The following is a 27466-nucleotide window of genomic DNA, read 5'->3' on the forward strand; positions in this document are numbered from 1 at the left end:
TTGGTCAGTATCCGATGACAATAATAATTGCGAACGACTTCACAGTTAACAGCAACACAGCTGTTTGGCATGTACGCTTATTCAAAAGGAACGGTGTAATAATTCATAACCACCATCTGCGATTTAACGACAATCCGGAAACCGGAAAACTGTATAGAGTACCTATATTTACGTCAAAATCCTCATATTATATATCTAACAAAATATATTATATTTAGAATTATGTCTCCGGTAATTATTAGTGCAAAGTCGACGATTCCCAGCACGGTACGATATTTTGACGGAAAACGAGTTGATGAAAATAACGACTTCAAACGTTTATAAGTGTTGCGATAATATTATTATAGCTTATAAGTTAGTTACAACTGATGCACGAGTTAATCATTTAATGATAGAACTCTACGCCGGAAAAGACCATAATATATTATTATAATTTATACAATATGTGAAACGTCATAATAATAATATAATAATAACAATATGATAAATTATGATATTCGTTCATAATAATTCATAATTTCAATGAAAATTATTATTACTGCAAGTACCACATACTTATTTGGAATCGTCGCGTTTAATAGTTTGAATCACTATTGACATGAAATTATTCATACTCGAAATAAGTAAAAAAAACAAGTCATCCGAACATTTTAAATTTATCTTTTAAAATGTTTAGTTTCTTAAGTTATTCCTAATGTAATGGGTGCACCCATTATGGTTTCTGATTTATATGACGTAATATTTTCATTAATTCCGCAACGTAAACTTAAAATAATAACAAATTAAAATACTTCAAATTATTAAAAACACTTAAAATAGAATCGTATAATGTCGTTCTGAATGTTTTTGACCAAGGAAAAATTTTTATCAACAATTAATGAAAAAAAAATTAATTAAATCCGAAAGTTCACACTATTATTTTGTTCAAAAAAAGACGAAATATTTTTTAAATTATACGATGCAAAGACAATGCTTATAAAATGTATTTGGTGAAAATTTCAAGTATCTACAGTTATTCCTTAAATTCATCAAAATAAGAAAATCTATTTTGTAGAAAACTGATTTTGCCTTTTTTAGGATTTTCTCAATCATTAAGAATTGTACTGGTAAATTTTTACTTTTGATCCCCCAAAATACCAATTAAATTCAGTTTCCTATCAGTAAAAATACACATCATTGCAAAATCAAAGCTTTTTTCTTCTATAGTAAATGTATTCAGGCACAAAGAAATACACATTATTTTTAAATCAATACACTCACCACTCCACTCGGAATTTAAAAATCGTATTGTAGCGAAATCCGTTTAATAGAATATTACATAAATTTGGTTTTAATTAATTGATTACGGTTCTCAAAAATAATTCAATAAACAGAAAATTTCGTTATAAAATGGCAGATGCACTGTGTGTATAATGTTATCAATTTGCTACAATACATGTTAATAATGAACTAAATTGTAATATTTTAATACTGAAAATAATTTTGTAGGTTGCGGTTTCATTTTTAATATTATTTCTTATAATGATCCTTAATTGCAATCAGAAGTTTCAAGATTAACTTCTTTAAATTCAATAACTGTTGCATGTAAAATCGTACAATTTTGATATCATCTTTAATTTAATCTAAGTATTTTACTGACGTACCGGTGTCTATAATAATTTACACTCATAAAATTAATTTCAAATATCATGACCATTATGACAAAACTTTTTTCATAATAATATTTATTATTCTGGCAACAACACAAACAATCTGGTATTACCTCGAGGTCTAAGCATTTCATATTTGTGAAAAAATTTGACAGCAAAAATTATAAGATTCAATAATAATATGTTTTTAATAATCACATCATCAGAAAATTATTTAAAATACAATTTATTTATTGTTTTACATCTGAACATTAAAGTCAGCTCATAAAGATATAATTTAATCGCTATTTCAGGCAGAGTCCTTTATAACTCAACAAATAACTCGAACATAAAAATATTACCACCCTCTAACCCCACCTATTGGCCAACACATCAAAACCGTCGCCCAGATATCCTGGATATCTTCATCGCAAGAATACCAAGTAACTGCACTACTAATATCTCCAACACAAACGACCTGTCATCCGACCACTCACCAATCATACTCGACCTCGAAATTCCCTGTTCAAACTCTTCCACAAATCCTCAAAATCTTGGAAAAATAGATTGGCCTACCTTCCAACAACTCATTGAATCTCGCACTCTACTCAACCATTCCTTAAAATCAAGCGAAGACATTGACAGCACTATCCAAAAGCTCACTTCAGATATCCAGGAATGCATTCACCTAGCAACAACTCAAATCACAATTTACCCCAATAACCTACTTCCAAATCATATAAAACATCTTCTCCGTGAAAAACGAAAAGCAAGATCCCGGTGGCAAAGGCACAAATACCCCATCGACAAACACACTTACAACCAACTAAATAATAAACTAAGGAAAGCACTCCAACATCACAACTCCTTCACCTATCAACAATTTATCCAAAACCTAACAACGCATAACTCTTGTCTCTGGAAAACGACCAAAAAAATCCTAAAAACTATCTCAACTTCCTCTCCCCTCCGTAAAGAAGATAACTCATGGGTGGTTTCTGACACAGAAAAAGCAAACCTATTTGGCCAACATCTATCCCAAACCTTTACCCCACATGACATAACTCTAAATCCCACTCAAAGCCAAATTGTCACACATTCCTTAGAGTCTGCATTACCCGTCTCACTACCAGCCAAACACACAAGTCCCGGCGAAATCGAGTTCATTATAAAAAAACTCCATAACAGAAAAGCCCCTGGGTTTGACCGAATTACAAATCGTATTGCCAAAAACCTACCCAAAAAAGTAATCCTATTACTTTCCTATATATATAACGCAATGCTGCGTTTATCCTATTTCCCCCTTACCTGGAAATTCTCAGAGATAATAATGATCCCAAAACCCCACAAACCTCCTGAAAAAGTAACCTCTTATCGCCCTATAAGTCTACTCCCAACATTATCTAAAGTATTCGAAAAAATCCTATTAAAGAGACTCATACCACTAGCTATTTCGGCAAAAATTATCCCTGACACTCAATTTGGATTCAGACCCAATCACTCTACCATTCATCAACTCCACAGAGTAGTAGACACTATCTCAGTTTCTCTTGAGAAAAAACATTACTGCGCTGCCGTCTTTCTAGACGTCGCACAAGCGTTTGATAGGGTATGGTTTGATGGCCTACTATTCAAACTTAAAAAATTTCTGCCTGCGCCTTACTTCCTATTGGTTAAATCATATTTGAGCGATCGCACATTCGTCGTACGCCAGAACTCGAGCCACTCAAACTATTTCAATATCTTAGCCGGAGTTCCCCAAGGCAGCGATATTGCTCCTTTTCTATACAATATCTTTACGCACGACATCCCTAAAACTTCCTTTACTGAACTCGGTTCCTACGCGGACGATACGGCAATTGTGGCCTCCAATGAAAACCCAAACACAGTTTCTAATATGTTACAAAGACACCTTAACATAATTTACCTCTGGACAAAAAGATGGAAGATCAAAATCAATGAAACCAAGTCCTCCTTCATAACATTCACCCTAAAAAAAGGATCTTGCCCCGTAGTCACATTAAACAGCATCCCAATACCTTCCTACTCTGAAGTCAAATATCTTGGCCTCATCCTCGACAGTAAACTTACCTGGAATCCCCACCTAAAAGCCAAACGAAAAGCCCTTAATACCCGACTCCACCTCCTTAGACCCTTACTGAAATCCAAAATGAATATCAACACCAAACTTCTAATTTATAAGTCACTACTCAGGCCACTATGGACTTATGGCATCCAATTATGGGGTGCCGCTAAACCCTCAAACACCCGTACAATCCAAGCCTTTCAGTCAATATGCCTTCGCCTAGTTGCATCAGCACCCTGGTACTTAACCAACAATAATCTCCACAAAGATCTCAAAATCCAAAATCTTAACCAAATCTCCAAACTATATTACACCAGACTCCACAACAAATTTCAACAACACACAAATCCACTAATCTCTAAACTATCAACCAACTCACTCCCTGGTAACCCGCGCCGTAGACTAAAAAGGCAATGGTGTAGAGATCTTCTTTGAAAAGTGAGCTTAATAAGTGCTGGAGGTCGCTACCAGGTAACACCTCCAAACCTCAAATTAATTACTTATTTACTGTCTTATATTATATAACTATATATATTTTTTTTTTCTCTCTTCTCTCTCTCTTGTCATTGTTATTCATGTCACAGGGTGTTACCACTGGGTATCTTCCCTAATCTAACTACTCATACCATATTTTACCTTTCATATATCAAACCTACTTATTATACAAAAAGCATGCATAGATTGTAGATTTCTTCAAATAAATAAAAAAAAAAAAAAAAAAAAATCGCTATTTACTACTCTCAAAGTAACCCCAAAAGTTTTGTAAAAATGTACGTGTAATTTTAATTTCTTTTGAACAAGCCAGCGTGACATAATATTATATTCTACACCATATTATAATATTATGTTATATTTGTCCTTTGTCATTTATGCAACATAATTCTTAATATTAAAGGTAATAAAATTACGTTCGTTCAGTTCTTTGATCGATCATTAAGATACGTTTATCGCTGCCTAATCTTATGATGCTACGTATTTGAAGCACGCCAGTATTGTGTTTGAAACTATAAAAACCAATTTTTTATTAATAATTTATTCTGTAAATTTGAAACTTTTTTGATATTATTATAATATGTTAACAAAGTATTATTGTATTAGGGCGGCGCCACACCATATGTTAAAGCCACAAAAATGAAGTCCTATCAAATATATTATTACGTTATTTGTTTAAGTTTTTAACCCAGAAATCACTTAGATATTATTAATGGATTCGCGGAAAATGCAGTGAGGGTATTTTTTTTTTGTTATTCGTGTCTAAGACGAAGATAACAAAATGCAATGCCTATACATCTGACAAACTCTTGCAATGCAATTTTGAAGCAAAACGTAACTATTTAGTGTGATTTTCATCTCGGGAAAAAATGGATTGCTCCAATAACAGAAGTTTTTAATTAATTTGTTTTCCATTGCTTTATAATATACTCACTGTGATTATCTAACACTAAATTATTGATGATTGACACAAATATAAAATTAAAAAATTGTGTTTGCAATTTGCATACTTACAGTAGAAACGTTATTAGATTTATGGTCAGTTTAATATTACTGTGTACCAAATATAATATTAGCCATATTATATATTATTATTATTATAGTCACAAAATTTAAAAATTAATGTCGTAATAATAATTATGAGTTACTGGAAAAATGATTATATATCCTAATTTCCTATCCAGCACGCATGGTGTAAATGTGTAATCTCAATTTTTATTTTATTTTTCATATTATAATATTATAGGCGTTGTGTTTGTGTATATACCTACTGTAACCGTTAGGCGATACCTATATAGCAGTGCATTTTAATAAATAAGTACGAGACTGATTTTCGTTGATTTTTCAGATATCCCGTTACAGTCACGAATCGATGGAAAGACCGTCGGTGGAAATGGATGAAATCGTGCGCGTCAGGTAAATATAGAACGCCATTGACGGACGGTAGTAGCTTTTGCCCATTTCAGTATCATATTATTATATAACCGCATTATTACATATTTTAATATTGTTATCGTGTATAATATTGTTGCATAACATCGTTAATTTTATCCGACAACTGTAGCTATAATGTCAGTTTGCGCAGAGGTGACGATTGCCGGGTTTCGCTGAAGCGCGAGAACAAAACGGCGCAGACGCTGTCCATCGTCGTCGGCGGATTCATCGCTTGTTGGCTGCTATTCTTCATCGTCTACCTGATCACGCCATTTTTGCCTGCGACGGCCATACCGGAGGACATGATGAAGTGGCTCACGTGGCTGGGTGAGAGCAATAATATAATATCAAATTATATTTTTTTTGTGACCGCGGGTTAGGTTAGGTAACACTACGAAGGTGCAGCGTCGGTCACGGAATCGGTATTAATATATAATATCTGGGAGGATAAAGCAAGGAGCAGTTGCCACGGGCAGCAAGTTTTTATGGTTGTTTTCGGTTATAGACCGTTCCTAGGTCCAATCAAAACACAATTTCTTTAATAAAAATGTATAGAAAATTTCTTTTAAGACCATTATATTTTGTTTTAGTTTTTATAACTTACACTGCAATAAGAAACATATTTTAGTTGAATCCAGTAGCAAGTACAGGATTTTTTTCAGACGGGGTTATGCTAATAATATATTTACCAGAAATTACAGAGGAGAGGTGCATTTTGTAGAAACACATTTACAATTTACATGAAGGAAGATATTTCTGGAGAGTTTGAACCCTTAACCCCTTCTCCTCCTCCCCATCACAGTGTGCGCCCGCACTGGATGAATCCATTTCCGTCAGCGGCTTATCTATAGCAGTTTATATATTTTACTTAATCGTGACACAACTTTATTTTGGTTTTCAACTTATGCAAAATATTACAGTGTACCTATATACTTCAGGTGCATAGATTTATTATTAACATTATCATTATTATGCTTTGCGATGCTGGTCCTCGATTCTTATGTCGTTATCAGTGGTTATTCTTATGTAGTATCAATATAGTAAGTGTATTATTATCATTCGACACAAGCGTAGCACAAATGCACGATAGTAAACTACTTAAAAACTCGACTAATGTGAACACGTATCACGTTATAACTTATATTACTATTTTATATTATGATTTGTAAAAAAAAACTGTTTACGGAGTAGAGCGGATAGTTATTATAAGTGTTCTACATATTTTTTTTTCTTGTCGTCAAGTTCTATTAATACTATTTTAAATTAATTTGACAATAGTAGATACACGATCAAGTAAACAGACCGTTAAATCGTTATACAATACGATCGTAACTATATATTATTATATTGTAGGTTGACAAGACAAATACCCACACATTATACAGCATCCAGTAGTTTTCTCGTCTGTAACACGAGTAGACGTGTATGATTTGTCGTTTATTCGTCAAAGAGTAGTAATTAATTGAACGTGTCATTGCAAGGGGGGTTAATAAACTAATTTAGTCAGTGCATTTTGGAAACAAGCTAATATGTATTTTTAGTGTAATTCTTACTTTGGGAACCTTTGATAATTTATCGATTTCCTGGATCGCCCAAACAAAAATCTTTCGAATCTTCAAAATATTTCAATAAGCTAAACGATAAATAATTTTGACTTTTGAATTCTGTCAAGTCTGGTCGGTAAAATAATTGTATTGTCTACAAGATTGTGAGCTTTCTAACGATGGGTATTTTGGACCAACGAAGTGGGTCAAGAAGACAGTCTAGAATCAACATTTTTTTCAGTTAGCTTTAAGGTAAGACACTCAAACGCAAAAAAAATATTATATTGACAATGATGTATCTAATGCAAGCCAATATAAAATGTATAAAATAATATTATAATACGTAGTACAAAGAAACTAACAAAGAAACAGAGAATATAATATACAGTATATATGAATGATTTCCACGAATTTATAAAAAATAATGTTTCAATAAGTTTTTAAAATAAGCTTACTACGTAAAAAAAAGTTAAAAGTTTAGAATGCCATGTTAGTGCGAAATTAGTTCAAAAAAAATTCGGCAACGCTTTTCAACATTAATCATATTACGTTACTATATAATCGTCTAAAAACAAACAAAACTACATATTATTTATACATTATACTAAATGTAAGATTTTAATAGGTACCTACGTGTTGCACGATCAATAATAAATTATTAAAAGTTATTTTGTATTTAAAATGTTAAAATGCCTTTGAAATATCCGAAAATGTTGTTTTTAGAACCCAATAATAAAAACGTCAAAATGATTAAATGAACGTTTTTACGTTTGGGTAAAACGTAATTCATCCTCGCGTTTAATACCATTAGTTTCGTTCTATATAGAGTTCGTCATCACCGTTTAGCAATCTACTATTGGAAATGTTCTAGAATGTTTTATTGCAAGATTTTTTAACAACATATACAATATATGGTGCCTCCTGCCTCCTAAACATAGTTTTAGTGTGTTTGATTTTTTAAGTGCTTCACGGAGCCCAAATTCTGAATATGACCCTGCGTGAAGAATAAAAAGGGTAAATGGACCGACACAGCAATTATATTATAGAGCGGATATTAATTCATAAGCTATAAGTATGCAATTAGAATATTATTTCATTAAAGTTTTACAAGACCGGTATTTTTACGGTTAAAAAATGTGCCAGTTCCTGAAGTTCTTAAATAATAACAACTTTACCATTTGTATTATACAATGATAATATAATATAGTTTGTTGGTATTTTATAAACTATTTGATTTTAATTATATCTTAATCTATTCTATTGTTATTTTTATCGATTTCTATTACATTTTTTTAAATAGGTACTTATAGAATAAAAATATTATATTACCAGCTATAAGACGGCGTGTTGTATAGGCAATCTGGGTACATTAATTGAAGTTTTAAGTAGCCAGTAAGTATTTTTAAGTATTATATTTTAGTCGTAGGAATTTGTTTGTTAGTGAATTTACATTATTATTATTATTATTATTATTATTTTAAACCATACTTTTAAAATACTTTTTATCCTAAAGAAAAACGAATAATAATAATTCTAATAAAATATAATAAATTAAAATCACACTTAGTTCTAACTAAAACAGCTTTTAACGACTAGTTCAAGTGCTCGCACTAGTAGGTACATGACGTAATGTAATTAATGTTCCGACATAGCTGGTCATTATTCTACAGTCAATCGAACAACAGTATTGATTTTAAGTTTAAAATTGTATATTTTTGAACGTCGCTATAGTAAGTTATTGTGGTACTAAATAAACAACTCACACCGTTTTATGCAATAACTATATATATTGACGCGTGACTCATATATTAAAGTTTATAAGTTGCAAACTGTTATTTATTTTTTACATAATTTCTTATGAAATCAAAACCATAAAAATGTGTGGAATTTAAAAACTGCAATATTAGAAAATAATACGGATCTAGTGGATTCAAAAACTACATTACCTAATGAATTGACACAACATTTTCTTGTATTAATTTATGACTCAAACACGTAATTCCAAGCAGAGTTTAATTTAAATATTGACAGCTTAGAAAAATTCTTTCTGTTTTATACACGTAATATATTACACAGAATTATTAATCAATATTTTATTAAATAATAAATCACCACTTTTGGATTGACACTTAATAAATTATAAAATTATTGATATACTTATATTGTGTTTATATTTTCATTATAAAAATTAGTTTTTTTTCTGTATTATACGCTTGAAGACGATTTATTGTTCGCGACTATTATAGTTAGTACATGGCGTCAATTCCCCGCCCAGACGCATTAAAAATAATTGTCAGACAGTGTTATCAATTATTTCTTAACAATAATTTACATTTCAAACAATCACTGAAAAATGTGCTATGTTGGTGTGCTATCGTTATTAAATTGGTATTACCTATAATACCAAACCATACAGTTTTTATGTACCTACACGTGGCCTAGATTTCAGGAAAACCAAATATGGAACTATATTATAATATTCTCTTCAACTCCGATTAATATTAGAAGGTTGTCTTGTATTAACTGGGCGCGTATTTTAACTGGAAAGCCACAATTTTGAATAATATAATAGATTAGGTTACTTACCTATAGTATACGTATGTACACGTGAAACACACTAATTACGCAAACTACATTCGCGGTGGACATAGAAACAACAAAGAGATGGCGGAAGCAATATAAATTTCAAACGGTCCTATCTCAAAGCAGCGTGTAATAATAATAATAATAATAATAATAATAATATACATATCAGCCATCTCCTTTTTCACCTCTATTATAATTTATAGTATAGCGTTTAAACATCCCTGAAACATAAACAATTACAGATTACGCAGTGTTGTAATAATAGTTATACATATTATTATAGGGACAGTGAGTTTTCTCAAACGTGGGATTTTCAGTAAAAGCAAACAAACTAAAGAAAATTATTTTTATTCACATCCGATTTCCCGGATTATGATAGTGTATATATTTTTTTTAATTTTTTAGTATCGTCTGTCAAAGCTTCAATACAGTTATTAGCCATAGATAATATTATATACAACAACTAGATAGCTGTCTCTTTCTTATCATCGAAGTCAGCCGCCATTTACAAAGCAGGCAATGTCCACAAAGTAATATTATCACAGTATCTAACTAAATAAATGTGAAATGAAAATCTTTGTACAGGGTAAACTCTGGAACTACTTATCAGATTTTCTTGATTTTTTTTTTTAAACAAAAGAGTATATCACGAAGAAAGTTTCTATGAAAGACAATTTTAGGAAAATTCACCGAAAAAGTAGGAAATCTGGATGTCAAAAATACAATAGTAGCGCCATCTGTCCAGAAAAAAATAAACTAAATAATAAAATAAAAATGTAGTTTATTGTTGCAGATTAAAATAATAATAGTGGATTATATTGGTTGCTATTGGTTAATCGGGCATGTTTGTTCAGTCGTTTAGGAGGAGTTCAGTGACATACTTGGTATAACTTTGATACTTTAGAGTTAAATTATAGGGTAGAACACGATTGCGTACGTTTGTCCTTTTTGACAACACGATTGCGTATGTTTGAAGATGGGTAGCAAATATCTTTAAGAAAAAAAAAATAAACAGTATTGCGTATGAAATTGTATGCAACGTTGTCAAGTTTATTAATTTTACAATATACCAAATAAATATCCAGTAAATGTAGACTTTTGTAATAATCAATATAAAAGTTAGTTAGTAATTATTATAGGTGTACAAAAGTCGTATATGTGTGTGTATGTAACTGAGTGATGTGATTATGTGAAGCTGCTCTGGACTCTTTTATTTAATAATTAGATCATATTTTGTATATTATTGTAAAAGGTTACGATTGACGACTGTTATAAGAGTGGTTTATGTCTATATACATTGTGAATATAATGTAATATAATTATAATATAGTATAATATGCATTCACAGAGTCATGGCTCTCAACAATATGTATATGTTATGATGTTGAGTTGGTTTATTAGCTTGTAACTTAAGAGTTAAAAGACAATGTTTAAATTTGTTATATTATAGATTTGTTAAACAACTTATAAGTTATATGTAAATATGTTACATATTTTCTTTGTTTCATATAACAAACAAACTTTTAAAAATGTTCATTTGGAATTTGACGACTATAAACTTTTTGATATAATAAACATTTTATTTTTATTTTTCATGGAAATGAAATATGTCAAGAAAATAAATTTCATGAAATTTTAAAACCCTAACAATAAGCGTAGGTAATAAAAGCTAAATGATTATTAAAAAAGCAATGTATTTATAAACTATTTTTAGTGTAATCATATGGTACCTATATACTAGTATGAAAATTGGCAACAACGCTAAATAGTCCGTACGCAATCGTGTAGTTGAAAATCAGGTAAAATCGTACGCAATCGTGTAGCTTAAAAGGTGTCACCAAAAACAATCGTACGCAATCGTGTTTTACCTAAATTATAAAGTTACGTACAAACAGCACGGGGTCCGCGATCTACCGCAGGTAGATTGCCTATCTGATAATATACTGCTGCGAATCAGAATTTTTATTCCAAGAAAAGTCAAGATAAATTTTGAACACCATATACTGAATATTTAATAACGAATTGAACAAAGTTTGAGTCATATAGAGTTGGTACATTTAACGGGCAACGAAGTGCACGGGATCAGGTAGTATATGTATATGAATAAATGTAAAATAAATGTAAACATTTCCTGCTTTATAAATGGCGGCCGACTTCAAGATATTGGTCACAACTGTAGTATAAAGACGTTTATCTAGTTGTTGTATATATTATCTATGTTATTAGCCTAATATTAAATTATAGATACGATTATAAGTAAAAAAAAAAAAACATTAAAAAAAAACATTATTCACAATTTTTATTTTAAGTTTCATGATGTATTAAGAAGGGCAGATATGGCAAATTTTCCAACGTTAAGTAACAAAAAATACTTCATTTTTTTAATTTTTTCCTGCGCGTGCCATTAAATTATTAAATACACATCTATATAAAACTTATTATAAATGAGAAAAAAATTATAGTCTAATAGTTATTTATTATTAAAAACGAAATATAATATAATAATTAATAAGTATTTTAATTTTTCAAGCGCCACGTTGGAGAAATAACCAACAACAAAGCGTGCTCACTGCTCAATAGTAGCCCTGTTTTATCCATTAATAATATTATGTATCATGCGTATGTATTGATTTAAATTCTTATTTTCAGAATTCATAAGTGCCTATATATATATACTCCAAGTCCATAGTCAGTATTTTCTAAATAATTATATATTACGCGCAATGAGGCAATACAAACTTGCATTTCTTAAAATTATTACCACCCTACATTACTGTGAATTGCTAAGCTGTAGACGATTCACAAGAAAACACTAAACTATTTAAAATTAAATTTGAACGAGGGGCTTATAAAAGTTTTCCGAGAACCTATAATATTATATATTATATATTATAAATTACATCTATTTTATTTAAAATTTTAAACATAATCGAAGAAGTCTGTATTGCCGCAAGACACTTATTCTTCTTAAAATGGCATCAAAAAGCTAAATACCTATCGAAAAATTTCGTCTTTATCATATTGCATACTGAAAAATATATATTAAAGTTAATAAATTAAGGTTATCGAAGGATAAAAATATAATATGGTTATGGTATGCTTGCAGGTTACTTACTCCATGATCACAGTGCGTATAATATATTATGTACACAATAAAATAATGTCATTCGACGCAAATGATACTCTTTCAATTTCTCGACGATTCCTGGACAATATATTAATGTGACTGTTGATGACAATAACAGTGATGACAGTATTTTTAATATCTTAAATTCATAATAAAATTATGTGCAACTGTTTTGCGATGGTTACATCACGAGCACCGAAATTTCGCGGTCATTGTGCTACGCAATATAATATAATATAATTCGTCAGTCGCGGCCAGAGTTGTGCCGTTCGCAGTTATGTAAAACGATTAATTCGAGTGCATTGCGCCATTAAATCTGAATGATTTTTATTGTGTTATTAATATACGTCCGATTAAACGTGACATCGAAATTTGAATAATTCCGAGAATTAACCACGTATTGTACACGAAATAATATAGGTATACCTGTACCCGATCCGTTTTTTGGCGCGTATCAAACGGACGCGGACGTAGTGGTCGTATACGTTTTTGTTTCGTATTCTTCGCGAACTGTTGTGAAAATGCCACCGTCGTGTTTCGTGAGATGAAATGTGTTTGTCTTTTTAGCATACTACAAGAGGCCGAAACAACCACTACAGTAGCCATAAACAAGCTGCTAAAATATATATTCCACATTCCATCGTGGTTCACGCTCGTATATACGGCGGTCACGTGGTATAATATTATATATATATATATTTTTATATGTTAGGTATGTAAGTATTTTTGTGTGCAAAACATTTTATATTTTATGACGAGAGGCGTATATATTTATCTTGCTTATATATTTTATACGGTTTATTTTTTCGTTTTTTTTTCAACCAAAAATATTTTTCTCACAATTTTCGCATGCAATAGCTAATGCATTCTAGAGAGGAAAACGCGCACGTAAATGAACCTCAGCACACACAATTGTCAGAGTTCTATCTTCTCGATAAAAAAAAAAAAATTATTTTGTTCTACGCCATAATATTCTTCAATTCACTGCAGTCGACGAGTTACGAAAAACACGGTTATTGTTTCTTCTACATTTCGTAGAAATATTATATTTAGTTAAACGATTTTATCATTTACACGCACTTCAATCTTTCGATTTGTATTCGCTTCTAGAACGTCAGTCACAGCGAGGTACCTATATTTTATTTAACTTGTCACGGCCGTCGAAAACAATCGAAAAACATGAATATATATTATTATAAAATGATATGAAAAAAAAATAACTTTTGAAAAAAATATTTGTTTAAGATTACTAAAAAATAAAAACAATATCGGTGTCTTCCTCCTGAGTATTCACAATTTGATTACAAATCGATGTTCTATATTGTATATATATATCTAAAATAGCGTGCATGTACTTTTATGAAAATGGAATAAAACTTATGTGAATACGAAAGCTATACCAGGCAAATATACAAAACCAAACAGCAACATATTATATACAATAGGCCTAAAACGAGTAGAACATTATTATATCGACCGTAACTGCAGGCTGTGCATATTCTAGTTTATTGGGTACGTATATCCAGGTAAAGACCACAGTGGTTTGACGTAAAACTAAGTATAATATTGAATCATACAATAACGATATAATCCAATTTCCATTCCTATAAATATAAATATATAATACATTTTTGTACACGTAATAGTACTCCACATAATTTGTTTTTTTTACCCTTATTAGAGGGAAAATGTATGACAGTCATAACATTTTTTATAAATCAGTACATAGCTGATATCGGTGAGGTCACGAATTTAAAGCACTGACAATGTATTAACCATTAAAATATAAAATTGCACTTGTATACTAAATTCTAAAAAAAAATCATTTAATTTTAAATAACAAAGATAAAATACGTATTTTATATACTTACGCCTTTATTTAAATAACAAAAATACAATTTTATAAGCAAATAATATACCTAATATTGTTGTCAATATTGACGGTACATAAACTATCAAATATTAAAATACGCTCAAATCAGAGAACTTTGTAGAAATAAATTTGTAAGTTATATGCTCAAACCATCAAATATGTAAAATATAATCTCGTGAATGCATTTGCATACCATAATCAAAAAAATATTAATAGAACTTAATTTATTCTACAAAATATCAAAAAATCATACAAATTCACTACCTTGAAGACTAAAATTATAATATATTTTATACACCATAGAACTAAAGGTAGAACGCAATAACTATATTGTAAGGTATTTCAGTGTTATTGGAATAACTACACGTTGATGTTCATATTGGTAAATATAATTTTACTCTCTTCGTTTGCGAAAAAAAGAGGAAAAATTTAAAATATTCGTCACAATAATTCGTGGACTTGGACTTTGGTGTTACTGGACCAAAACGAGAAACAAATACTACGGGCAACTACATCATAATATATCATTGAATTTTAAGGTTTTTACGAAATTAGGAATATATATATAGGTTTACCCAGTACTCACTGCATGTATTATAATATAATATAACAGTATAACAAAATATAATATATTATATTTGTACCATTATAATACCAACCCTATCATTATATTTCACGTCATACATTGGCAATTATTAATGATTTATGTTTATTTACATACCTACCAGTTAATCTGTTGGGTGTGTAGGACGTGGATTTAGTTGAGTATCATGCAGTTTGTAGTTAGAGAGAATAAAAACTAAAATCAACAGTTTTCAGTGCTGCGTGCACTTAAAACCGACGACCTACATTAGATACATATCTGGAAATATCCACTCGAAAACCGATAAAATAAATAAATGAAACGTAATCTTTACCAATTACAACTAACTGTAATTCATGTTTGCGAGATCTTACACGTTTGCCTGGCTTCTCGGCGTGTACACGTGCTGAAAACGAAAAAAAAATTATTTACATTTTGCAATAAAAATTTAATATATCAGAATATTATCATCTGGCCGACCGATTCGAGCACTAAATGTATATATTATAAGATCGACGCTTGACGTTAAAATAATATAAAATACGCGAGACGTGAATATTATTTATTTAATTAAGACTGCAGGGTACGATAATTAACTACCATACCTAGTAAAACTCATCAATTGTATGTGACAGCAAATAAATACTCCTCAGGACAGTTGCATAGGCTTCACATGTTCAAATACGTGTGATAGCCCAAATACCTATGCTTGGATCAGGAAAACTTTCTTCAGCTCAAGTGTCCCAAGAATCAAATAATAATAATAATAATACATTAACAAAAATCGTAATAATATTCATATTAACATGACAAAATATATAATACAGCGCAGCAACCAAATAAAATATTAAAAATTACGAAATGTCCAATATAAACACTACCTATCACCTTTGGCCTTACGCCGATCGTCCCATATACCTTCTAAAACCATCTCTCTAAAGATGTGCTCTAAAAACTGATAAAATCTTATCAAAGTGCCGACGTTTTTGACGTACACACACAGCCAATACGTATACTTGTATTATTGATAAGGATTAAACAACACTGGTGTTTTACCTACTTAATACCAAAGGTTAGGTTAGGCAATATAAGTTATATCCCCATAAATATTTGGTAACAATAGATAGACGTGATTCAGGTGGGTGAGACCTATATAATTTATGCTCGAATGATAATCACTTCCTCTAGCCTTCCTACAAAGCCATACATTTATATAGTGAGCTAACGTCCGCTAATATCAATATGCTCTATTCATAATAATATACCTACCAACCACAGCAGTGTTTTATAATATGCATTATAGGTATATTATAATATTATATAATATTATTATGAACACACGTGTTTAAAAAACCTACAGTATCCTCTCCCACAGTTAAAAACCACCAAATTGTCTAAGTTGTCACAGGTTAATTAATAATAAAAAAAAAAAAAAAAATATTATTATGTGTGATTTATAATGTTATTTTGATATTTTTTATTAAGTATCTATTTTTTATTTGTTTGTTCTCCGCGCACGCAGGTTGGATTAATTCGGCCATCAATCCCTTCATATACGCATTTGTCAGCCAGGACTTTAGGATGGCATTTTGGCGGTTGACGTGCAGCTACTGCGCCGGACACAAGCCCAACCAGAACGCGCCACACAACCGGTTCGTGATCAGATACAGTCATTATTCGAGGAACCAAGTCTAAAGAAATACGTCGATCAACAGTCGCCGATATTTCGATGACTTAAACGTCTTAAAGGATAATATAATATCATATTATATACTTTATTCGGTGTAATCTCGTTAAAACCGTAATACCTACGCGTAAAACGAATTTTTTCTCGTTGAGACGTTGAAACGAAATGTGTTTTTAATGTTTTTAATGTGCTGAAATATTATTATGTTGTATAATATTTACTATAGTATAGTAAAACGAAATTTCCTGTTTAAATATCATCATACAGTAAACCACAGTAAAGTTGCATGCGTCTTGTCTTACTTACCCATTGCATTACTTTTTACTATTGTGGTTCTTTATAGTTAATTTTTAAATTATTTATTTCAGATGTCTCACAATAATATTTGTCGTTGAACGATGTAATAAACCGTATTCATATAATATTTAAAATTTTACTGCAACCATTTAAAAAAAAATGTTAATAGATTTTTAAAAAATATTTTTTACTGAGTAATAATTAACTACACACTATTTTGTACCATCAAACATTATTCATAATTGTTTATCTTTGATTTATTCATAACTAATTAGTATTTATATTAGAGGAGTCTTATCATCATTTATTTACAAAAATATGTATAACTGTATAAATCAAATAAATTTTTAAACAGGATTTTTTTTCCTGCCCACAAAGTTCCGTCTTAACGAGGTTTTACTGTATATATAATATATTAACAATATACAGTATATTTAAGTAGACACCTAGTAAGATTTATGTATATATGTTTTATGTGTGTATTTGTACGATATAGTGGACGCAGGGTTTGATCGCCGACATAACTATTATAATATAATACTATAATATAGTACACTTGGTACCACTCTGGCCACGAGACATTTTTTAATGGATTTCCGTGCCACATTCGCTTCAGCCGAGTCGATTCGTTGACCGTCATATATTACTACTATTATTATAATGATTATTATTATTATTATTATTATTATTATTGTTATTGTTATTAAAATTATTATTATTATTATTATTTTTATTATTATTATTATTATTATTATTATTATTATTATTATTATTATTATTATTATTATTATTATTATTATTATTATTACTATTATCATTATTACTATTATCATTACTATTATTATTAGTATAGTAGTATTATTATTTTTATTGTTTCGTATGTCTTATTTTATTGTGGTATAAAAAGTCGACGTACGCAATATTGTATTTATACTCCGGACCAGAAGAGTCGGAAAACTACATCAGAGCAGCAGAGTGAATTTCATATACACACGCAGTTGAATAATTTACGGAAAATAAAAACTAAACCAAAACTTACGCTATGATATGCAGTATAATACCTATAACGTATTTCAATGTTTGAGCACTAAAACCATTTTTTTAAATTAACTATTCTGCGCTTGTCACTAATTTAATCACAAAACGCGTAAAAATTATTTAAAAAAATACACTAAACCGATGTAAATATTTTTACTCAGTCTCAATTAATTTTGGTAAATTTTTGTCTTCCTGTAAGTTATAAATTGGATTACGTTTTAACTCGTCGAACTTCATTGCCCATGCCGATGTCAGCAGCTGAGTAATGGAAGAAAACACGTAGTATTTTACGGTTCTCTTTTCGGCTAAGTGCTAAATATTATAATATATTGCTTTTGTTTTAATCGATTTCTATTAGGTATTATGGTATTGCATTGTAATTTTTGCTTACAAATTGTTATTATTATGAAGAAATTAAATGTCACTGATCGTGGTGTAGGTATACCTATTAAACGTTTATAAACGCGTTGGTCTTGCGTGTAAACAAATATAATAATATTTTTGATTTTCTGACAAAACATTTTATGAATTCGTCTTATAAACGCTTATGTCTAAATAACGACCATTCAAAATGAAACAAACAAAATTGATTATATTGACAATGAATAATGAATAGGAATTCAGAATTTCAGATATTAACTCACAATAAACACTTAACAACACAACTTCGCAAAAAGCAATACAACTTTCGTTATTATTATATTTCGTTATATAATGTATATATATAGGCACGTATTGTGATAAAAAGTATAAAATAAAATTCGCTTTCAAACACATTTATTTGCCCTTTGCACGTTTATTCGTTTTCCGTCTTATATTATGCTAACCAAATACTTTTAGTGAACGATATAAGCATACTTATATAATATGAGTTATACAAATTTAAATGTTAAGATGACCCAAAGACGTTTACGTATAGGTATATAGGCATTAGGCGCACACATTAATAATATACGAAAAGGTTTGAAATTAATTACCCTCGCTAAACATATATTGTACGTCAAGTCAAAGTAATAAATACACTTTAAACATAAATAAATTATTACTTATACATTTTTCAATTCTAGACTTGACACTTTTACACAGAAATAATTTGATTGAAATCCGTTGTACATTAAAAATACTTGTTGGCTTATTTATTTTTCACGGGCGATAAAATGTATAAATATTCATTGCAACGAAATTACATAAAATTAGTTACTTAATATAATTTAAAATGAATTGAAATAAAAAAAAGAAAAAAACGAAATGGGTAGTTTAAAACTTAATGTAATTTCGTGATCACAAAGTACCTACCTATTATCTGTAAATAAAATAACGTATTGAAAAAATGTTATTTTAAAGGAATTATACACGTTAGAAGATATTTTATTATTGTGTTTTCATGAAATTTTGACTTACAAATTACAATTGTAAGAATATTGTGGTAAGGAACATATTTTATTTTTTTGTTTAATTCCAAATCTTCTATGGATAAATTACGATAATACACAGGTATAATTATTATGTTAGGACATACTGATTTCATCGTACTTTTAAATTTCATGAAATAATTATTATTATTATAGTATGTTTTAAGCAATGAAATTTCTAACAAACAAGCAATGTGTTAGTGTATTTTTTATTATTTATTTGAAACATTACTACATAGTACAGAAAACAAATTATATATGTCAAATTGTAGAATAATATAAAAACTATAAGCATTTAAAAATTTGTCAATTCCTAAAACATAAATTAAAATATTCTTCAAGTTTGTCAACCAATGGAGGCATAATTTATTATAAATCACTTTTTGTCGACAACTACACAACAGGAACACAATTATAGGTACCTAGTTTTCTCATTTGGTTATTATTTTATTTTAAATAAATCACAATAATATTATATTACTTGAATTCTTGTTTGTGCTTATCATCAATATTATGATAAAAATTACTAAAATGTACTTTACCTACCACCTCCCCCTCCACCCCTTCGACTTGCGAATTGTTCATAGGTAGTTATAATCAAACCTTTTTTATAAAATTAAAATCGTACCTATTTTTTTCATGATGTTAAATATAAGTTACTCCCTACAATATTATAATATTATAAAATACGAATAATAATATGAAAAACTAAATCAATGTAAAAATGTAGAAGTAAAAATAACTTAAATTATAATAATATTATATTAATTTCGCACCTAAACGTATTGTAAAAATAAAATATTATTATGTGTCCTATACAGCTAGTTTCGACTGATGTGATTACGTGAATAATGAGCGATGCTTTCAGCCAACCTGTAGTGTGCAATCACAATAGTCTATAATTCTATATGCTTTACATTAACAAACATTATATTTATCTAGTCACTAAGTAATGCATTGCAAATATTGATCTCGATAAGCTTATTATGTTCAAATAATACTGTGAATCGTAATACATAATACTCAGGTGCCTATACGATCGAACCTGCAGGCGGATCCCAATCCACAGATTAGTACCTATCTATAATGAAACTGCTATTACCATTACTCAGTGTTCAGAAAAAAAAACCATCGTTGATTGAGCCGATGATGGCAGTTATACAAAGATTGCGTCATAAATAATTTAAAATTGATACATTTCATCAAATATGAATTTGTTAAATGTTTAATAAAATTTACAATTTGGTTATAAAAATACCATTGTTAGTGTAAACTGTACAGTGTGTTGAGTGAACTCGATTATTGAAAATGTCAACATTGTCCATGATGGTAGATATTGTTAAGATTTTTTATTAATCATAAAATATATTGTTTTAAATCATTGTTGTACTGACGTTATATTATATAATATATACATTGTCAAATGCAATAAGAGTATATTTATTGAAATTCATTAATTGTAAATTGTATATAAAATAATCTTTGTAACTTAGTAACATCTGTTAATCATAAGATTTTTCACCATCGTCGTATGTGCAAAAAATACTATACAATGAAGGCACATTTTATTATATGTATCATTTTATGTTTCAATAATATTATTACGTTATTTTTATGGATGTTCTAAAAAAAAAAAATTGTAAAATATTATGCTGTTATTGGTTTACGGCCCAATACAATGTTGTCGTTCTGATATTACGAACGATTTCATGGAAAAAAAAATCAAAAAAAAATCTACTTGTATAAATATAAATGTCTATTGCGATCTCGTATTAATTAATTTAATTATGTTATTACGAATGTATAAGACCGTGTATCGTACACAAACTTGTCTTGTTGTTGCTGTGTATTTTTTTTTAAAGCGAATATTATTATACGTTTATAAATTACATGTCCGTGTTTCGTTCAAATTATCGAAGTTGTTTTAATTGATGTGGTAATATGAATTGTAAATAATTTAATTAATATTTACGTATAAAAAATATAAGTGTTCCATAGAATATTCAACATTTTTAATAATTATAATATTATAAAACATATTATTATTAATGGTTGATAAAAACGTATCGCTGCATATACGTTATTTTGTTTTGTGATTTTAAATTGAATAAAAATAAATATTTTATTTGATTGTGATGTGATATATTTTGTTCATATACTACGTGAGGTATGTATAACGTTAAAATAACTAATATTTATATTTAACTATCATTGTATACACTTGTAAGACAAGAATCGTCGAGAGCTTAATTAATAATTACTGTGACGTGCTGGTTAAACATTAAATTAAATATTCAAGGAAAATCGAAATAAATCGCACACAGTACCTATAGATTAATACGCTTTAAAAATCTTTTTAAATATTATTATATTTAAAGAATGTTTCAAAACTTTTCAAATGGTCGTAATTCAATTATGGAAAATGTATGGAAATAAAAAAAAGAAAATGTTTGGCCGTCATTGTGTAATTGTTTTTAAAAAGTTTTCGATAATTTCTTGTATAAATAAAACGTTTTAAAGTTTCGTAAGGTTCAATTTAAAAATAAATATTAAACTTAAGTGGTTGTCAGGAATCATAAAATATCGTACATTATTTACCAGATTATTTACGGATGTTAGACAAAAATATGGTAATGTGTTCCTAGTATGCAATTGCGAATTGCGATGGTTAGTTGTGGTGAACCGCGGTCGAGAATTGGCGACTCGTGGTTAGTGAAAAATCATTGAAAAGTGAACACTTCAAAAAAAGTGTGATCATATTATACGTTGCGTGAACTAACTCGGATTTAATGAGAAAAAATAATATAATTTTATGATTCAATTTTAAATATTAATATATTTTATAAGCTTTTTTTAATTTTTCAAGCTAAATATTATCGTTTAAAGGAACTCCTGATTTATGATGTTATAATAATACTATAAAATTATATTAAAACTAATTTATTTTAACTTCTTTTTTTCTTAGTTTATCTATCATAGTTACCATCCGGATTTAGAATAAACATAATATTATAAAATATATAATATAATAAATAAATGATTGTTTAAAGTATTAATATTTCCGTATCGTCTTCATAAAATGTATGCCACTTCTATGAAGTAAAAAATATAGGAAAACTATTTTTATTTTTATTTTTATTATTTAATATAATAGCTAAGATATTTACACACGTAATCATTTTTATTTTTGAATTGGTATACAAGTTTACTTTGCATCGGTCGAAGTATTTTTTTCAATTGTAGCAATATTTTGATGAGAATAAATATTTTAAATTTTATAAATTTGTCAATTTTTAATATTAAATATATTAAAAAAAATATTAAAAATATGCTTCGACCGATGCAAAGTAAACTTGTATACCAATTCAAACATCTTTACATTTTTTTAAATCAAACAACTAAAAGTACCTTAATTTCTGCCAGTCGCTTAGGTTGTTATTCCTATGTTCCACGTGTGTTAGACAAAGACAGCAAAATATTGTCACATCCAACGCCCTTAACTAAGTAAAATTAATTTATTACCTATTATTACTTTTTTAAATCGGTGAACGCATCGCTAAGTTTACGAAATTAAATCAGGAAGAGAACACTGCTAAAGAATCGACCGTTTACCAAGTTATGCGACGTATATACATGTCAGGATTGGTGATATTTATTTTATCGTCCCCAGAAATATAAATCTAAGCGGTCCACAATGACCTCTTATATTGTTTAGAAGAAAAAATTGATCCGGCCCTTGTGTCTCTATATATCAAAAAATTATTCTATAGCCCATTTTATCTGAAATAATGAAGTAATAAACGCAGTTCAACAAAGTTATGACTGAGTCATAAATTAATATTTAAAAATACAGCAATGCAATGCATGAAGTCTAACAAATTAATTATGATGATTATTTCAGAGTTTAATTTTAAAACATCTGACACTCGAAAGCCAAGGTGTCGGTGTGAATCAATTGACTTTTACTTTTCAATTGTTTGATAAGTTTATCAAAATCCATAAGCTTCTAACTTATTCACCTTCCAACAAATTACGCAAGAGAGTTTTTACTAACTTTTAAAATTTAAAACAAACGATTGCAATCCATCTTTAGGTTTATTGTGAATATTTAAATAAATACAATATAAGAATGGAAGCAATATAAAGAATATATTTTAAGGCATCTCAACTAAGTTGAAGGAAGCGTAAAAATATACTTGAATGTGTGAGGGGTGGCCAAGTTCACCATTCAAAAGATAAATAGCGATTTAAAAAAAAAATAAAACAAATAATGACTTATGAGTTATGATTATTTTTATGTCGCGTATTACCATATTTTACTAAGTACATTTAAATAACGAAATATTCCGTATACGCCAATCTCAGCGGACGGTTACAGTCTGACTGAATTAAAAAAAATCGACGATAACACAAACATTATTAGTATTATAATAATATTTCTCCAAAATAAAAATAACTGTGAAATAATCACTACAAATGCAAATTTTAATTTATGATAATAATTTGTATATGCAACTGAAATATTAATTAATTGTTTAAAAAAATTGGCTAAATGCAGTTAGGTAACTGTTATATAAAAAAAATTAACAAAACGTATACTATTCAGGTGTACTTATATTAATGTGTTGGTACTTAGTGGTCGGGCACAGTAAATTATTCACTAGAAAACGATTGAGGCCAAGTACAATACGGCAACTGCAAACAGAAAAGCCGGTTGAAGGGCAGCCTGCAAAGGACTTTCAAATGGTACCATTGTACTATACTATACACCAGAGGACTTGATGATCAAATTCTACATAATTGATATTTAAGTTTAAATATAAACTCGAGCTAATGCGAATCCAATTGACTTAATCCGTTTTATCAATAGTTATTTATTTAGGTATGGATTTTGAATAAAAATAATATTTTACTTTATTCGGAATTGGCTAAAATTGTATTCAGTTGTTATAGACACTAGTACACTACTAATTCGACTTTATGCGTTTAATAATTATTCACTTATATCGAGTGAGGTTGGTGTATTACCCTGAGATAACATCAAAAAATGAACTCAAGACAGCGTATTTATAATACGCTACAATACTATATTTGTACAGGCTGTGCTGTGGCTGTATAAGGAACAACCACATATTTCTAAAAAGTTACTGACTAGTCACCAGGCCGAATAGAACAGGTGAACAGTTCATCTTATTAGGTACCTATTACGATGACAATAATTATTGTTCAGTCATCACCATGCCGTGGTTGGGTAAACAACGTGTCTTTGTCATCAAACCATTTTTTAAAAATTCCGAATCTGAGATTGCGAAACAGAGGCCATTTCAAACGCGTATCGGTTTAACTTCGAATGGTCCGCTCGCTGCCCTAGTGCCCTTGTGACTTTTTTGTATGGGGGTGCCTAACAAAGTTGAAGTTTTTTAAATATCATTCTCAAGCACTTGAAGAACTTAAGTATGCCATTCGCGAACAAATCACGAGAATTCCTAACGATATGCTGGCACTCCTACAAGTGATGGAAAACTTCCAACAACGTCTCCATATTATGTTCGTCACTTTTCAAGACAAGCATTTAGAAAATTTATTTTTTGAAACCTGACTAAAAAAAGTATTTAATTAAAAGAACCTTGAAATATAATACCAAGATATATTTTTAGATTTCTCAAAACAGTCATAAGTTTATTTACTAGAAATTAAAAAAAAACAATTAAAATTAAAATTGTTATGTCATTGGATAATATTCGAACGTATAATAATGATTTATCCTCAAGCAATTTTTATTATTTTGTTATTTTGTTATTATTTAAAAAATATTGATCGTAGAACCTTGAAATATTTTGCTAATACTTAAAATATAATTTTTATTTATTTATATTATTCATATATTCCTATATACGTACACAATGACATTATAAATTGCTATTTATTATAATATCCTAATAAGAAAAATAAGATGTCAGATAAATGAATCCACAATGGTGTAATTAAAATGCCTGTCCATATCGCCGTGTTATAAATTATAACAACATCATCATAGTCGTCCCGACGTTTGGGGTAGACGTAAAGTTGCCAGATTTTAAAATTATCAAACCGGGACGTCATATTGAATAGGTAACCCTTTTTTTTTTTGCTTTTATGGAAATAAGTTTATCCATTTTAGATTCTGAGTGGATGAATGTATTGATTTTACAATGATGTGTGTTTTTTTTTTTTTTTTTTGTGTCTCTCATCACTTTTTAGGACAGTAAAAGTGCTTGGATTTTCTTCAACAGTAACTTTTCTGATAGGAAAGTGAATGTAGTTGGTACTTTGGGGGGGTCAAAAGTAAAAATTTCCCAGTAATTTTCAAAAGCGACGTGAAAAACAAAAGAAAAGTTAAGGAAAAACGGGAATTTTTACGCAAAATCTGTTTTCGAGAAAATTGATTTTGGTTTTTGGTGTAACTCTAAAACAAATGACCGTAGGGACATGAAATTTTGACTGAATGTTTATAACTGCATTTCCTCTACACCATAATATTTTGACTTATTTTGAGCTGTTTACGGACATTGTGAATTTCCATTTTTTTTAGTTTTTTTTTCTATAAATATCAATAAAATTTTATCTGTCAGGTAAAAAATCTTGAAAATTTAATAGAAAGCTCCTAGGTTAAGGTTTCAAAGGCAGATGAAAAAAATTAAAATCCTTAGTCACAGTTTTTATTTATAAGCATTTAAAGTTCAAATTTTGACAAAATACGGAAAAATCACGAAAATTAACAAATTATTTTGTTGAGAATTCATAAAAATTTTTCTTCTTGAATCTAAGATTTGAAAATGTAATATAAGATTACTCATAAGTTTGTCTACCTTTATCAAAAAAAAAATGTCTACAAGAAACTTAAATTAAATTTTTATGAGCGTATGAAATTTATATTTTTACAACATTTGATATTCACTCGATTTCTCATGTAACAATTTTCCTATTTTATTGTAATTAAAAAACGAATGACTGTAGATACTTGAAAATTTCACTGAATGTTTATATTAGCTTTTTCTATACACCATAAAATTTTGAAAATATTTTAACTCTTTTTGAGCTGTTTACAAACATTGTCAGTTTTTAATTTTTTTAGTTTTTTTTTCTATAAATATCAATTTTATTTGTTGGGTAAAAAAGCGTGAAAATTCAATATAAGGCTCCTGATATATCATTCTAATAGCAGTTGAAAAATATTAAAAATACATAGGCACAATTTTTTTTTATAAGCATTTAAAGTTCAAATTTTGACAACATTTATCAAATTTATAATTTATTAATTATTTTGTGGTTAAAAATGTATAAAATGTTTAACTTCTATGGCTAAGGATTGAAAATTTAAAACAAGGCTCCGCGTAAATAGGTTATATATAAATTACATTATTCACAATAATATCATCAAATATACTTGGTAATATCATAGGCTGACTGACCGTTATCGCTCAGAATCGTTTTTCTTATACAATGATATTATATCATTGAATTCAAATTTAACACCATCCATTACAGTGACCCACTTGTAACCTACTGTTCAGCAGAGCAACATCCACTTACCCACCTTTTTTTATTTAAATATTTTTTAGCTAATACAATTTTTTTACATTAACTTACTACTATTGTTATTACTTATTAGTTATTACCAATATTGATGCTTTTGTATG

The 27466-nt window shown here is 28.9% G+C and overlaps 1 protein-coding gene across 4 annotated transcripts in view; it reads left to right on the plus strand.

Moving 5' to 3' along the window:
- LOC132940851 (octopamine receptor-like) overlaps window positions 1-18027 on the plus strand; it is a 170964-nt gene extending 152937 nt beyond the window's left edge. For all 4 annotated transcript variants that reach the window (XM_061008643.1, XM_061008641.1, XM_061008642.1 and 1 more), the window contains 3 exons: window positions 5555-5622; window positions 5771-5967; window positions 16876-18027. In XM_061008643.1, the coding sequence (XP_060864626.1) occupies window positions 5555-5622; window positions 5771-5967; window positions 16876-17048 (438 nt within the window). In that variant the 3' untranslated portion in view covers window positions 17049-18027. The remainder of the gene's footprint in view (window positions 1-5554; window positions 5623-5770; window positions 5968-16875) is intronic.
- The last annotated feature ends 9439 nt before the right edge of the window (window positions 18028-27466 follow it).

The sequence above is a fragment of the Metopolophium dirhodum genome, chromosome 3, assembly GCF_019925205.1.
Source record: "Metopolophium dirhodum isolate CAU chromosome 3, ASM1992520v1, whole genome shotgun sequence".
NCBI classification, from domain to species: domain Eukaryota; kingdom Metazoa; phylum Arthropoda; class Insecta; order Hemiptera; family Aphididae; genus Metopolophium; species Metopolophium dirhodum.